Source organism: Struthio camelus, chromosome 2 (genome assembly GCF_040807025.1).
Source record: "Struthio camelus isolate bStrCam1 chromosome 2, bStrCam1.hap1, whole genome shotgun sequence".
NCBI classification, from domain to species: domain Eukaryota; kingdom Metazoa; phylum Chordata; class Aves; order Struthioniformes; family Struthionidae; genus Struthio; species Struthio camelus.
The window spans coordinates 65,553,844-65,569,669 of record NC_090943.1 but is presented as its reverse complement, the minus strand read 5'-3'; the positions used below and the strand labels follow the sequence as shown (position 1 = coordinate 65,569,669).

General features: G+C 41.1%; 1 protein-coding gene across 6 annotated transcripts in view; it reads left to right on the top strand.

Moving 5' to 3' along the window:
• DDC (dopa decarboxylase) overlaps positions 1-15,826 on the top strand; it is an 80,104-nt gene that overhangs the window by 25,884 nt on the left and 38,394 nt on the right. For all 6 annotated transcript variants that reach the window (XM_009681922.2, XM_009681921.2, XM_009681918.2 and 3 more), the window contains 4 exons: positions 6,277-6,390; positions 7,110-7,229; positions 11,382-11,516; positions 14,957-15,100. In XM_009681922.2, the coding sequence (XP_009680217.1) occupies positions 6,352-6,390; positions 7,110-7,229; positions 11,382-11,516; positions 14,957-15,100 (438 nt within the window). In that variant the 5' untranslated portion in view covers positions 6,277-6,351. The remainder of the gene's footprint in view (positions 1-6,276; positions 6,391-7,109; positions 7,230-11,381; positions 11,517-14,956; positions 15,101-15,826) is intronic.

Sequence of the window (15,826 nt, the reverse complement as noted above, 5' to 3'; positions counted from 1 at the left end):
TTCCAGGCTCCATCATCTTCCCTGGGATCAAGGTGAGGCTCACTGGCTCGTAGTTCCCCAGATCGTCCTTCTTGTCCTTGAAGACGGGAGTGACGTTGGCTTTGTTCCAGTCCTTGAGAACCTGCCCTAATTCTCATGACCTTCCACAGATGTTTGAAAGTGGCCTCACAGTGACGTGAGCCAACTGCTCCAGCGCATGAAGGTGCATTCCGTCGGGTTCCATGGACTTATGTGTGTCCAGTTTCCTTAAATGCTCTTTAACCTGATCCTCCTCCAGAGTAAGTTTTCCTTGTTCCAGACTTCCCCACAAGTCTGGGGAGTCTGGGATTCCTGAAGGCAAATCTTACCTAAGTGAAAAAGACATTGAGCACCTTGGCCTTTTCCGTGTCCTTTGTCACCAAGTCTACGACCCCATTCATCAGTAGGCCCACATTTTCCCTAGTTTCCTTTCACTGCTGATACACCTGTAGAAGCCTTTCTGGTTGCCCTTCACATCCCTTACCGAATTCTACTTCAGATGGGCTTTGGCTTTCCTAACTCCATCCCTGCATGCTCCGATAATGTTTCTATAATCCTCCTCTCCTGGGTCACCTGACCCTCCTTCCTTCTCTTTCTTATATGCTTCCTTTCAACTTTTGGGTTTTGTTCAGGAGCTCCTTGTTCATCCATGCAGGGCTCGTGCCACTCTTGCTTGAATTCGTGCAGGTGGGGACGGACCATTCTTGAGCTTTGAGGAGGTGATCCTTGAAAGTCAACCACTCTCCCGAACCCTTCTTCTCTCCAGGACATTATCCTGTGGGTTCCTTCCAAGTAGAGCCCTGGAGAGGCCAAAGTCTGCTCTCCTCAAGTCAAGGGTTGTGATCCTGCTTTGTGTCTAGCTGCCTTCTTGCAGGATCCTGCATTCCACCATCTCATGGTCACTGCAGCCAAGGTTGCCTCTGACTTTCATATCTCCAACCAGTTCTCCCTTGTTTATAAGCATTGCCTTTCCACCCTGTTCTACCTAAAGAGCCTGTATCCATCCATCGCGTCACTCCAGTCGTGTGAGATAGCTTACCAAGTCTCTGTGATCCTAATGAGATTGTAGACCTGCAGCTGCACACAGACTTCTAATTCCTCCTGTTTGTTTCATATGCTGTGTGCATTAGCCTACAGACACTTTAGAGAGGCACCAACTCATGCTATTTCTCAAAACAGGTATGAGAGCTTCCCCCATAATGCTGTTCTCTCAGCACTTCGTTAATTATGTGCATGCAGTTAGGGTGGCTTCCCTTCATCCCTGTCTTGTTGTTTTCAAGGTCTGTCTTGTCCGTATCACCTTACAGCCTTTGCTTGCCAATCCAGTTCACCATTTCCTCGCTTGAGTGATTGTAGGTTGTCATCTCCCTTCCCATTCATTTGTAATTTAAAGTTCTCCTTACTAGGCTGGCCAGCCTACTGGCAAAGATGCTTTTTCCCCACTTATTCAGGTGGATGCTGTCTCTTCCTAGCAGTCAATTCTCAAAGCTGGTCCCATGGTTGCAAAAAACAAATCCCTGCTTTCAACACCAGCTGCACAACCAATTGCTGACTTGCAGAACCTGTCCACTCCTCCTCAAGCCCTTTCCCTTGCTGGCAGGATTGAGGAGAAAACCAGCTGGGCCCCATACTCTTGACCATTGTCCCCAGAGCCATGTAGTCACGCTTATTATGCTCCACGTCGCCCCTGGCACTCCTGTTGGTGCCCTCATGGAAGAGCAGCAGGAGGGTAACAGTGTGAGGGCCCAGCAAGCTTCAGTAGGCTCTCAACAATGTTCTGGATCTGAAGCACCAGCAAGCAGCAAAAGTCCCTAGACAGCAGCTCAAGTCAGCAGATGGGGCCTCCATCGCCTGTTGTAGGGAATCTCCCACCGCTACCACTCACTGCTTCCTCCTGGTGCTGCTGCATGGCTCAGGCTCAGCTGGCTCAGTCTCTTTGTTGGACACAGCTCCTAGCCCCTCATCTGCAGCCAGGCCATTGCGTCCATTCTGTAGGTGCAGATCTGCAGGTGGAGCAGGAGTTATCCTCCTTGTATCAGCAGTCACAAGCCTCCAGCCTTTGTTGTCATGGGAGTCTCCATTTCCCAACTGATAAGCACAGCCTCTACCTGTCCCTCCTTTGGTACATTTGGGCGTTCAGGCTCTTGTATCTGAGATATCTTGTATAGTGTCTCACAGAAGATCCAGTCAATCATTTTTGTCATCTCCAGTGCTGTGCAATCTGCTGACCTCCTGCAGCTCCTTTTCATGGCGACACAGATCCTCCGCCAGCACACGTCCTGCAGGCTAGGAGATTGTCTCTCGTGCTCCAGCCTCGGCAGGAGGCTGCAGGCACCCCTACGACCCCAGAACTGCAAGCTGCCTCCTCCCTTGGAAGCTCAGTGTGGGTCGAGGCCTCTGATGTGCCCGGGATGGATAGTTGCTTCCGTCGCTGCTGGGGACCTGCAGCATGTCACCACCACTGCAGAACCCACGTATGCTATCCTCAGCAGAGTTTCCGCTCCTCTTGTGTGTACTCTGCTGTGCATAGAGCTGCACTAGCTGCTGCCTCTGTTGGCTGCTTCTGTGAGCTGTGCTCACAGAAAGTGAAGTGTGAAAATGATAGTACTGTGCAAACACACGGAAACAGGGTTATAGGAAAATCTGTCTTAGCATAGGAAGACTTGTTCACATTTGTTTTAGAGACCTGTAAAATTATTCGTAGTTGATTTTAGGGACTTTTAAAATTCACTATAGAGTGAATATAAGTGTCCCCTGTTATATTTTCCCTTAATCTTCTTCACTTGACAATATTAATTTTCACACTTTTCCTGACAATATAAACAATTATAGGTAGCACTTAGTAATTTTCTGCTACAGTGCTTTTCAGTATTTCACAGGGGAAACTCTTATCTGTATTTTATAAATGAGGAACTGGGCTTCTTCAAAGAGAATAGGTAAGATGAAGGAGGTCACACCACCTCACTTTGTCAAGGCTGGTAGTGTCCCATAAGTGATTCTTTATTCCTTCATTTTGATATATATACTGTGGTGGCTGTGTTCACATATTTGCTACTTATTTGATGGCTTAAAAAGTGAAAATGCTTTTCCTTCAACAAATTCGGAAGAGCAAGGATAAATTAATTGTCTCAAGCAATAATGCAGTATCCATTGCATTCTGTCTTTACCTAACAGGAAAACAAGCATTCGTGAGTTCATACTGGTAAAACTTATTTATGCAAACTTCATGTGAAACTGGATGTAGACCTTCAAAGGGCAGTCCGCTATATGATAATGACCATGATGGTTGTAAGTTTCTAGTATTAGCACGGGGACTGAGGGAACAACTGCTGAACTCCGATCTCCTTCCTCCGATCTCAGTTCCTTCTGAACTCCTCCTTCTCCTTTCCTTGGTGGAAGGAATCTGGATACAAAAATATTAGTGGCAGTCAACTTTGTCTCTCACGCTTGCTTTGCTCTCTGGAGATACATCTCCTTTTCTAGAGCCAAAAATAGTCAAGTTCAGTTGTGGTTGTCAGTAGCAGTATTGAAGAGGCTAATTTGCCATCTCACATTAGCATTAAGCTGTAAACTTTCAGCTCAAGTACCTATCCCTGATGTGTGGTAAAGGAAGAGACCCTTTTTCAGACTAAACAAGTCGCAGAAAGGCATCCTTAGATGAAATCTGGGAAATAAAATGTCTCTGAGAGGCATTAGAGTGGGAATTATTGAACCCAAGACACTTGTCTATCGTTGTTTATCAGCAGAGGGCTGAATAAACAAGCATCATCATGTCATGCTCTCTGCAGTATTTGCATATGTGTGTCTGTTCCAATATGGCAAAAGAAATGAGTTCTACAGCTGCATTAAGAGAAGGGGGAAGGGGAGGCAGGAGGAGAGAAGAACCAGCTGCACTTGCCCTGGGGCTTTTGGCCTTTTTCTGCTTTGTGTGAGTGGTGCAACTAGAATCTGCTGTGTTTCATCAAACAAATGGCTCCCAGCAAGTAGGCAGTTTAACTTGATTACCCCAAGATGAATGTCACAAGTCTTACAGATCGCAGAGGGTTATAGCTGGGGAGATGAACAACGGTAGCCCTGGATGATTATGGATGTCAGTGAAAATCTGTGCATGTGGGTCCTATCAGGGACTGCTGGTTTTTGGGCTTTTTTAGCTGTTTAGTATCTTCCAGTGAAGAGTTATGTCCCACCCTGGTTTTTTTTTTTTTTCTGTTGTGTGAAAGATGGCATACAGAGAAATACACTTTTGTGTCTCTCCAATATCTTTAAAACTCATAGCTGATGCTCTTCCTGTTTCTTAGTAAAAAGCTTATCTCTGCCTGGGCTAAAAGCTTAGGTTTAAGATTTTTTTTTTAAGATAGTTTGATTCTGGAATATTTTATCACAGTCATATTTTACTTAATAAAAAATAATATCCAGCAGAGAAGGTATTAGTTGTCAATGTAGGTGTTTTCCATATTTAAATGACTCCTTTGACATAGTGATCTTTGTCTTTTAGCAAAATGCCTCCACTACTGGGTCATCTTGATCCCAAAGACAACCCAAGCTTACTCAGAAATCCTAAAGCGGCAGAGAAGGGTGGTGGGGAAGGAAGGAAACAAATTCAGATGTCACGAGACAATAAAGTACTCTTTGCTTTCACATGGCAAATCAAAAATAAAGGCTTTGCCATTAGTGCTCTAAAAGGTCGTTGCAGAAGAAGGAGAGATCCTGACCATATGCAAGAAAGAAGCCAAAAGTGTTAGCAGTCGTTTGCTTTTGGATACCTTATTTGAGAAAGTTTGCACCCAGTGACCAATGAGAGTGAAATCTTGAATTTATCATGGACAGGGCTAGTTTAGAGAGTGGAAAATTGTGCTGGGCTGGAGCTGGTTTGATTTGAAAGAGACAGGGCATCTGAAAGATTATTCTCTGCAGCAGAGAAAGTTTTATCTGATTCATTAGGTATGCAAGAGTTAAGACAGACTTCCCTTATCATGGGGCATATTCCTTAAGAAAGAGTTGGGCATGGAAAAGGTTTGAAGAGGAAACACAAGGGGTAGTTGCAGCATGCAGAGGAGTGCACTACGGAGATCCCTGAGCTAGCTCCAGAACCAGAAGCCTTGTCACAGGCTAGGAGAGAGGGGAGTGGGAAGAATAAAATTCATCTGAGATGGGAATGCAGAACAAAACAGCAAGGAAGAGACTGAGCTCAGACAGGAGAGAATGCATGCTCTTACCATCCTCCAGTTATAACAGAAGAACTCCAGTATTAAAGAAAGAGTACAAGAAGAGCTGAGGCTTCAGTAACTCAGAGGCGTCTGGATTTCCAGCCAAGGAAAGATTTTATAGGCATTCTGCTGAATTCTTGCTTATAGTCCATCTAATCCTCTAGAAGCATATTTTTTCTTAAAATTGCCTTTTATCTTCAGCGTCAGCACTATTTTTACTAAACATATCACATTATTTCCAGTGAGTATAGCAATGTGTCAGTACATTTCCTGTTTTCAGATGTTATTAGATTCAGATTGTGGAGCACTATCAAGTATCTCACAGATTCTTAAAAACTGCATAGAGGTTGCACAAGATGATTCTTAATATTGTTGCTGCAAGCTAATGCGCTAGTTTTTGTGCAGTTATTGTGGTGTTCTCTCCTAATAGTTCATACAAATGGGAACTGTTCACAAATCACAATTTATTATAGGAGAGGATAGTGTAATTTTCCACAGAAAGTATTGGACACTGAAAGGATTGTTTCATTTTGTGGTGAGGGACTGTTTGGCCGGATTTGTTGTCTGAATTTAAACAAGTAACTCTGGAACGTGGGCAAGAGAGCGCTATGGACAGGATAGAGGAAGCGTTTAGACCGCTACTCACTAAGACACCCTTGCTAATTCAATCCCATGACAGAGATCAAAGAAATAACATGGAGAGTCCCTGAAAGCAGAGGTGCAAGCTCAGTGTCCTACACCAAAACACCCACTGCCACTGCCCATGCAATTCCTGTCCTCTAGGCAGACAAATGTAGAACTCCAGTTTCTAGGGGTGTTGAGGGTTGTAAGAACTAAATTCGGTTTAGCTTTTTCGTTCTAATCTGGGAAGAAGAGAGATAAAAAAATTGAGAAAAAAAACAAGGCAGACCTCTGAAAACTGAGATCCCATGTTACAGCTATATTGTGGAGAACTGTTGACTCCAGGTCACCTCCTTCAAATTCTTTCATGATTTCATGACAGTTTGTTTCCTGTAGTAGTTAAAAATGACTGTTTTTTCCCCTAATATAGGTGACACATTGGCACAGTCCGTACTTTTTTGCCTACTTCCCTGCAGCCAGTTCCTTCCCAGCTCTTCTTGCAGATATGTTGTGTGGTGGAATAGGATGTGTGGGCTTCTCTTGGGTAAGTTTATTGGTAGTATATACTGCTCTGTGGTATTGGTGCTTCACCTTGCCAAGATATTAAGCATTTCAGTAACATTCTTCAAAGAAACTGTTGATGAATAGCAGTGAAGTCACAGGACTATTATAGGTAAATTTACCTGTATAATTAAGTGTTTTCACATAGAAGCCCTGAACATCTCCAGTAATAAAAGTCTGTTTCCTCTTAGAAGTTTTGTCGTTGAAGAATTGCCAGCATTTAGAACTGGTAGTGACAGTACCTATGCACTTGCATTTCTTAACTGGACCCATAATAATCCTAAGAAGTGAGTGCAAGCTTACTGATAAATAATGTGACTGTTGCCTACTACCCAGTGTTAGGATTTCTCTTATCATTTGCATTGATGGAAAATTATATTGAAAAACAAAACATTCATTTCAGATGAGCTCTTCTCAAAAGAGTTTGCTACTTGATGTGAAAAAAATATGCAAGGTGCAAATCCTGGGTTTGACATTTGACAGTTACGGGTCTGTGTGAGGTCCTGTGTGGCAATTTTTTAACATATATGAGGAATACCATGCACAGAATGATCTTCATGTTCCTAATTTAGCCAGTGAAGTTAGTCAGCTAGTCTCTGTCTCCTAGCCAAAGACAGAGAGGGAGATGCCCTTGCTCCGGTGGAGCCTCTCCCTCTTCATGGTCTAGTGAGGTCATTTTCTTTGTTTTATCGTTCAACACAGGCTGCAAGTCCAGCTTGCACGGAGCTGGAGACTGTTGTGCTGGATTGGCTAGGGAAGATGATTAATTTGCCTGAAGAGTTTTTAGCTGGGAAGGATGGACGAGGTGGAGGAGTCATTCAGGTAAGACAGGACATGAAAACAGAGTATGTGGTGAATTTATGGTTCTACTTTGGTAAAAGGGAAGATATGTTTTTCCTGCAGCTTAGGTTCCTTTCAGATTTTCAGAAAGACTGATATGCTGTGACAGTATCCATGGGTGAGTACAACTACTCATAAATGTAATGCTTTTTTTTCCAGAAAAAAACAGAGTTTGACTCTCAAACTCTCTTCTGGGTGAAGAAAGTGTTAATAGTCAAACTTTACAGCCCAATTTAGGCTTAACATTCAAATCATAATGTTAAAAGATCCAGCAGAATGAAAACTCTTAATTTGTTGATCAAGTGAAGTAAGCACAGAGAGGCTTATCAACACTCTTCAGCAATGATGCATGGCTGAAAATAGAACATAACTTCTCAAATAGAAAATATCTGAGGATTTTGAATAGTGACTTCAGACATCAGAGCACCAGGAAAAGAGATTAGAAAGGCTTCCATGAAGTTCACCTTAGTCATGTTCAAGTATTTACTTCAGTCACTTTCCAAAACAACCCTCCTTTTGCCAGGGAAATAAAAAAGTGTCAGAGATCAAGCAATGGATAACAAAATAGCTGAGAATCTACCATAAGTTGGGAAAATGTAATGCAGTAGAAAGTCTATCAGTCTTTGTTAAAGAAGATGGCATAATTTTAAGAAGTTTTCCTTCTATAACAAAACAAAATGCTGGCATGTTATGATAAAATGAAGCTGCTTAAAATTGGAACCTGAAGGATTTAGATAATACAATTTACAGACTGAACTGCAGTACCCAAAATAGAAAAAAGTCACAAAACTGTTGGAAAGTTGACTGCTTAATGAAAGCTTGCAATTTCTGAACAGAGCAAAATCCATACAGTAACGAATACATTGTCAATGGACAAATTTGCATACCTAATAAAGTCATATTGTGTTTTAGATGTGGCTGTAGTGGTGTGCGGTCTTTCTGCAAATGCACTGGACTCTGGTCACAACTATTCATTTAATTAAAACAGATCACTACAGTGATGAAGACTAAATTTTATAACTGTATGTGCTCCTTTGACAACCTCTGGAGTCCAGTCGCTGGAGACCAGGCACAATCCATTTTATCCTAAAGTAGACCTCCATAATGTATTTGAATTACATGCCGAAAGCGGGGGCTTCTTTCACTGATCTCAGCTGCATATGTCTACAGCGTATTGCAATGAACTTTGCCCCACATTTTCCCAGGCAAGTGTGAACTTAATCTGACTGCTATGATGACCTAATGCAAACTTTTGCTCCACTTAAACCAGCATGTATCCAGAGTAACTCCTTACTTATCCTGCTGGCTGTTAGGACCTTTTTCATCACAGTGACTCTAGGTTTTTTGAATTCAAAAAATCAAGCTTTTGTCATGTGTCTCAGCAGTATGTATTTTATCCCAATGAAAGCAAGCAATTATGCCTGATGGTTATCAGCAGGAAATATTGCCCTTCCAGGCTGACAACCCTGGATTGCCCATAATTTTCATCAGATACCAGTCGGCTTCAAGAATCGAAAGCGTGCTCTGTGCTCCTGCTTATGATGAAGCCATTTGTGCTGCAGATCTTCACATCTTGTTCTTGAAACAATAATGATACACGTAAGAGAGGGTGAGACAAAGATGGCATGAGTGTGTGTAACTGCCAGTCATTCCCTTGGTAAATACCAAGTAATTATTGTATTGGGTGAAACTGAGCCTGTGAAAATTGGCTCTTAATTACATTTGAAAGTCTATGTCAATATGAAGCACTTTGTTGTGTGCAGGATGACACTTGAAAATGGCAAAAGATGAAAGAAAATTTCAGTTCAGAGCTCTGGTGGACATGAGCATCAGCTCTCACTGATATTTCTTCCGCCTCTTGAGCCTGCTTGCCATGGCAACCTTTGTTTGCTTGCAGTAAAAGGAAAGGTATCATCATCCTTCACTTAATCCAGAGTACAGCATTCAAGAGGGGAAAAAAATATCTTTTAAAAATGAGTGAGAAGGCAACTTTCTTTCTGAAGCTTGTCTGAACATAGCACATAGCTGTTCATTCCAGATAAAATGCTGAAAAATTCACCTACTTTGAATTTTAAAAGGGTTCTCTTGCTCTGCAAAGAAAAAGTATTTTAAGAGTGAAACAAAATGAGACTCAGCCTATCACTGGTTTGGCAAGACATGCTCCTAATTCATGTTTGTTGTCAGTAAGCTGAGTAATTCAAGAGCAATTCAAGAGCCAAGGCGTTTTTTCCTCCAAAATATTCAGTGCAAGACTTTGGTGCCAAGTGAAGAGAATAGCCTTATGAGCCAGGTTCTGCAAACACTGTCAGCTTTAGCATAAGACAGGTGACTAATGGAAACTGAGGCAAGGTGAAAAAGAACCTGTGTCTATACTGAGACATCTGAATCCTTTTCCTAATTGCTGGGTTCAGGCATCCTAAGGCCTGAACTCTGTATCAAGTAAGATTCAGCTGAACAGCAAGCCCTTTCCTGTTCCTCCTTGTTTCCATGCAGGGAAACTCGTGCAAGAGCTGCTGTGTATGCTGACTAGGCATCAGTCTGGATGACCAACGGCCTCCACATGTAAATGCTACTTTACTTGACCTAAGAGGGAAATTTGTCTTCCTCTGCTATTCTGCATCTCTGAGGTTTCCCTCAGCTGCCATAATGATGTGTTCGTGGCAGCCAGGAGTGCACAAAACTGTCTCCTGCTTGTCTTTGGGCTCTGCTACTGACCCTGGGATCTACATTCCTCAAATCTCACACCCATGGAAAGGCAGATAAAATATCTTCACTGTGGCAGTGCATTTAGTAAACGTTTAGGCACTGTTCTTTCTCGTACTTAATCCATTCATGAGGCTGTTAAATTTCAGCTGGAATGGGCTTACTCACTGTTGAGATGTTGACATGTCTAGAAGGCACCTCTGTCTTGGATGAATAGCTCAGCTAACTTCAGTGTTCATTAGGAGAAAATCTGAGTTTACTGAGATCATTCACATGACCAAGAATGCATGAAACCTTTAGGATCAGGCCCATCTCCAGGAAAGAAATAGACTTCTTAAATATTTAAATATTTGTTGTAAATAGTAAGTGCTCTGGTCTTCAGTAGAGAGAGGCTCGAATTCTGGTACAGAATAAGGAAAATCACCACAAAATTAGCTTGTTGACGCTGGGGATATTTTGGAGACATGTTTATTAGCATAAGCAACAGTATTCATTGCAGTGTTATCTACTTGGCAGGGGAAGATTCACATGACAATTGCTCAACTTTAAAAGTCCCTAAAATCTCTTTGTTGCTTATGGACACCCAAGAACATTGAAATTTCTGAACATGTGTTTAAAAACTGTTACAGTTTAAAAGACCAGTTTACAGCATGTTTCATCTGCCTGCACTAGAGGAAAAACATACCAAAAAAAAATTGCGGGAACAAGTATTCTCTTGTGAAATTTACAGATCAATAGATATAAAAAATTCCCCTCTTTATAGTCACAGAATATCCAAGGCACAATTAAAACCCCTATATTTTGTGAGTCAAACTGCAATTTAAAAAATACTATGTGATTGTTCCTTTTATCTGTGTATTTTGGATGAAGAGAAGGTGGGTAACTAATACTTTGAAAAGTAGTCAGCTATTTTGAGTCACAGCTTTTATGTTTTCTCAGTGCCTTTCTCTTTTGGCCACAATAATGGACTTTTGTGCAGAGTAACTCTAAAGATTAAATAAGCTTTATAGTTACAGATGTTGCCTGAAAGAAATAAGAGCTGAGAGTAAGATTCTAATTGAAGTTAAATGATTGGAAACCTAAAGTAAAAGAAATCAACAGTTACTCCACAATTGTTCCTGGTTAACAAATGATTGGTATCTGACTCTGGAGAGCCTTTTCCCATACTCTTAGGTCTATGAGCCCATTTTTATGGTTTGATTGCAAGGCTGATCCTAAACTGAAGAGAACAAACAAACAGAGGCACAAGAGGGAGGAAAAAGAGATTAAACAGGGATTCCTCCCTTGCTGTCACATGTACTCTTAAAAACCGTGAGTTTGTGCAGTTTCTCTCATGCAGTTTCAGTTATCAATTTCTCAAATTCATGCAGAAGAAAATATTGGTTTTCTTCTGGAACCTCCTGTTGAACCTTCTTTTGATTTATCCCACAGGGAAGTGCCAGTGAAGCCACACTGATGTCACTGCTTGCTGCAAGAACAAAAACTATCAGACGAGTGCAGTCAGAAAAGCCTGAACTAACAGAAGCAGAAGTCTTGGGCAGGCTGGTGGCGTATGCTTCTGATCAGGTGAATACCTCTCAAAAATGTAGACCTGGAAGCATGGGGTTGGTACTTATTAATTGCAACCCTCTCACTAGGCAGGTATAAGCTCTTTGGAGCCAGGACTGTTTGGTTTTGCTTTTTTCATTCTTTTTGTGCAGCATAACTGGTTTGGAGTCTCATGTGTGCTACCACAATACATAGAATAAATATCCAGAGGTCAGTGTCATATGAGTATTGCTTCTTCTCTGCAAAGAAGCCCATTTGAAGTAAATATACTTGAGTAAGGTGTTAATTTCAACTGTGTTCAATAAATCTAGATCACGTGTTGTCCGATCTGGGTGTGTATCTCCATGTGTGCACACGTGTTTTTCCCCTGTGTACACACATGCAAACATACACACGTATATCTGCCCCTTGTATGCATGCATGCGTGTGAGTGCATGCACACACACAAACCTACTGCCTGAATATAAAGCAGATGATGGATCATAATATTTGAAGAAGTCCAAAGCAGTCTTAAAGAAAAAAAAAAACTCCTAAAATATGCATGTATCACTCCAGCTGAGAAATCTTCTAAGAAAACTTAATCCTTGATTTCTAACTGTGAGTGGTATTTGGCAGACCGAATCGGGCTGAATTCTCAGCAGGCTGGGACCATGAGAGGCTTTTACTGTTAATGGGAGCAAATTTTAGTCTTGTGAGTTCTGTTGCTCTTGCATTTCTAAAACTCTAATCCTGCTGAAGGGCCAAGCAATGTTGCTTCTCTCCAGAGCTGTAACATTTTCTTATCTAAATGTCAGTGAGATAAAAGGAGCTTTCTTAGTACTTGGTGTTCAGTTCAAAATAATATCTAATTATGCAGCATAAACGGGACAGGTTTCAAGTTTGCCTTGATTTACTACTAAGTTTGTTAGGAAGGAGAGCAATTTGAAAGTACTCTTGCTCTTTGCTGGTGGGAAAAGGGACTACGCTTGTAGAACAAGAATATGAGTGAGAACAGTCATGATAAGAAAGTATCAGGAAAGATGACTGTTTTCAAAAGACGCAAATAGTATTTGTCCTTTTTGTGTCTAGAAGCCTAGGCTCTGTGTTGTGCAGACTGCTGATCCCAGAGCTCTAACTCTGACCCAGTGATGCACATAGCCCTGTTATTTGTTTTCCTTTTTCCCCCTATAAGTGGCTGACCTGAAATGAGGACTGACAGGCCTCCGTTCCCGCTGAAGGTCAGAGGATTTTCTGTTTACAGAAAGATTGCCCTTAAGGTATTGCTGACCTTTCAAAGCAGATTGTTGCTGAACTCACTGGTCCTTCTGCATTAAGAATGGACCTGTGTGACTCACATACAGTAATCCATGAAAGAAAGACAGCCTAAGCCATCCCATGGAAGAGAAAACTGACATGCACTGACAGAGCAACACAATGCAAGAATGGGTTAGGAGGCAAGTAAAAACTTGTCTAGTAGGGAGACCTGGAGCAGAGAGCTAACCCCAGACCTCCCGTATCCTGGGAGGTCACCATAGCTTCTAGACATTTCGGGAGAGTCTTTATCCCATTGATATTATTCTCTCTGTATCAATGAGTACAGAGCAGAACTGGGAATGAGGCTTTCCCCAGTGACTAACTGAGGGTTTGGAGACAATGGAAAAGGATGCCTGCCTGTTTTAGTGCCTGGGCTATCCTGGCTGAGGCTCCTCTTGGAAGAGACACTGCACCTGAGACCTTGGAGCTGAGAGGAGCGTCCGTCTACCCCTGGCAGCAGAGATCTGACTGTTTGGGACCAGGACGGAAGTTGGGGTAGTTGTTTGATATTCTGAAATGTTCTCATCAATTCTCACATTGATGAATTTTCCCTTCATCAGTCCTTCTATGCCTTTTCCTCTGGCTACCTTAAGCAGCTGCCCACTCATACCACTGATTTCTGTTCAGTGTCTTGCTGTCTTCCAGGATGGTGGGAGATTCCTGAGCACTTTGCTGAGGATTAAGAATTCCACAAGACAACAGGGCACTAAAGATTTGTTGTAATGCAAAAGCACCTTTGCGGTTTTAACCCTAAGATTAGGAGAGGTTGCAGTTATGAAATAGCTATGTTAATTTTTTCCTGAGGCTTGGGGAAACAATTCTTTGGTTCTGGGGAGCAAATAATCTCAGTGTATTACTGTGGTTTGCTCATTTACAGCTCTTCCCTCGTATAAATTGGTTATGCAACACCTCTTTCCATTGTACACTTGAATGAAGGATGGCACTGCTATGGTGAACACATTGTGTTCCACTTCAAAGGCAGTTAAGTTTCATAACTAGACTTCCAAGTTTTCTCAAGTTCATGCATAATTGGTTTACCAAGGTACTTTGACAAGAGGCACTACTGAGATACAAGCTGATAGTAAATCTGCTTTTAAAAGAGTCATTTCAGGGATATGTGAAGTTGAAAGGCAGAAACTTCATCTTCATCTGGTCTTGTTGAACCACTAGTTTAGATTAATCTTTTCAATGATTATATGCTAAATTATAATATAATTAATAAGTGCTCGTGTAGGCACTAGCAAGAACCAACAAGGATGGCATGGAGATTTTAAGTGAGAACAGTCAGGATATGAAGAGGTGGGGAATTTTTCTCTTTCAAATCAATGATGATTAAAGAAATCTTGTAAGATGAAAGGTAAAATAGCTTTTTTGTGTGTTTAGTCATGCCTTAAAAGAGAGTATTTTGTGGCAAAACTGACCTTTTATTATTAACAGAATTATTATTATACTGTACTTCTCTATTTTAGAGGAGGAATTCCTAGCGATAAGGATTAAGGAATTCCATAGTAATATCTTTGTTTTTCTTTATGGAAAAATGCTTTATGTTCTAAAAAATTATCTAAGTGGTATCCAAATAAAAGGACTTACAAGTAAAATAACTCATTGGGAATGCAATCCTTAACAAAATGAATGAATTGGACTGCAGTTTATTCAGTAGGTAATCTAAAACAAAATAGTAATGTGCAAAAATATTTCAATCTATACTCTACTGTGACATATGTTTTTTTATGATTCAGCAAACCTGCACACTGTAAAAATATTCTCTGGAGCGACTGAATTATTACCAGGCAGGCTAATTGTCTGTGGGTTTTTTCGTTGATTTGAAGCCACATCCCGAAGCTCTTAATCAATCCTACCTAATTCTGTAAGCATGTTAATTAAAGCTCTCATTAAGGTTAATTGAACTCTTGTCTGAATGAGACCTTAGCAATGATTTCAGGAATACTTCAGAGTTACTATTGGAAGTAGGGATATGAGTGTGAATGAGTATGAGAGACAGAGAGAGCTTTATAATGTTTGTTACATACCAGCAATAGCCCTGGGATCTCAGATGTTGCTTTATTTGAATGAAATTATTCTTTTTTTTTTTTCTTCAAATTCAAATGAATTTCTTATATGCCAATAAAAGGTGTCTGTCTGAAAACTTATCCACTTCCTTGCAGGCCCATTCATCTGTGGAAAGGGCTGCATTAATTGGTGGTGTGAAGATAAAAAATGTTTCTTCAGATGAAGAATTTACTGTTTGTGGTTCAGCCCTAAAGAAAGTTCTGGAGGAAGACAAAGCTGCTGGTCTTATCCCATTCTTTGTAAGTACTGAGTTTTAATTCATCAATGGATTTATTGTTTCAGATAGGCTATTTCTGAGATGAGTAAATGATCTCATCCCTAACAGAGGGGTTGATAGGCAGGCTAGCTAGAATATTAGAATGGGTTCCGTGAACGTTCTTCACTCATGTGAAGAGTCATTTTAAACATTTATGGATGCAGGAAAATAACTGTAATCTTGAGGCATTTTGGAAGCGTAGGAGGCAGTTCTTTGAAGGGGGAGCAACTCATTTGAGTAGTTGGTTGCACTTCAAAGCAAAGATGGTATTTTAAAGGGAGTTCAAGTTGTATTAGACAGTTGAATACATGCAAGTGAATTCGTAGTTACATTTAATCCTGCAATGTTATAATCTCTTAACACTTGAATTCCAACTTGCCTCTGTCACAAAGGTATACCTTTACTCTTCAGGTCCTAATTTACACCTAAAACAAATTTAAAAACAATGAATTAAATGATGTGCTCTTCAACAAACAAAAGTCTCCCCTCCTCGCTACTTTGGCAAAGGAAAGAGCATCTGCAATTTACCCTAAATATTAGCAAGATCATACTTTGTCAGGCAGGAATTTGTTACCTCTAACAGGTGAGCTATAGCTGATCTATCTGTGGCAGCTGTAGGTATCATTCTTTCTTGTTATCAGTCCACTCTTTCCAGAGGTTACAGTTTCCACAGTAGTCCAGCAGAAGCAAGCGTGTCTCTGTCTCAGTA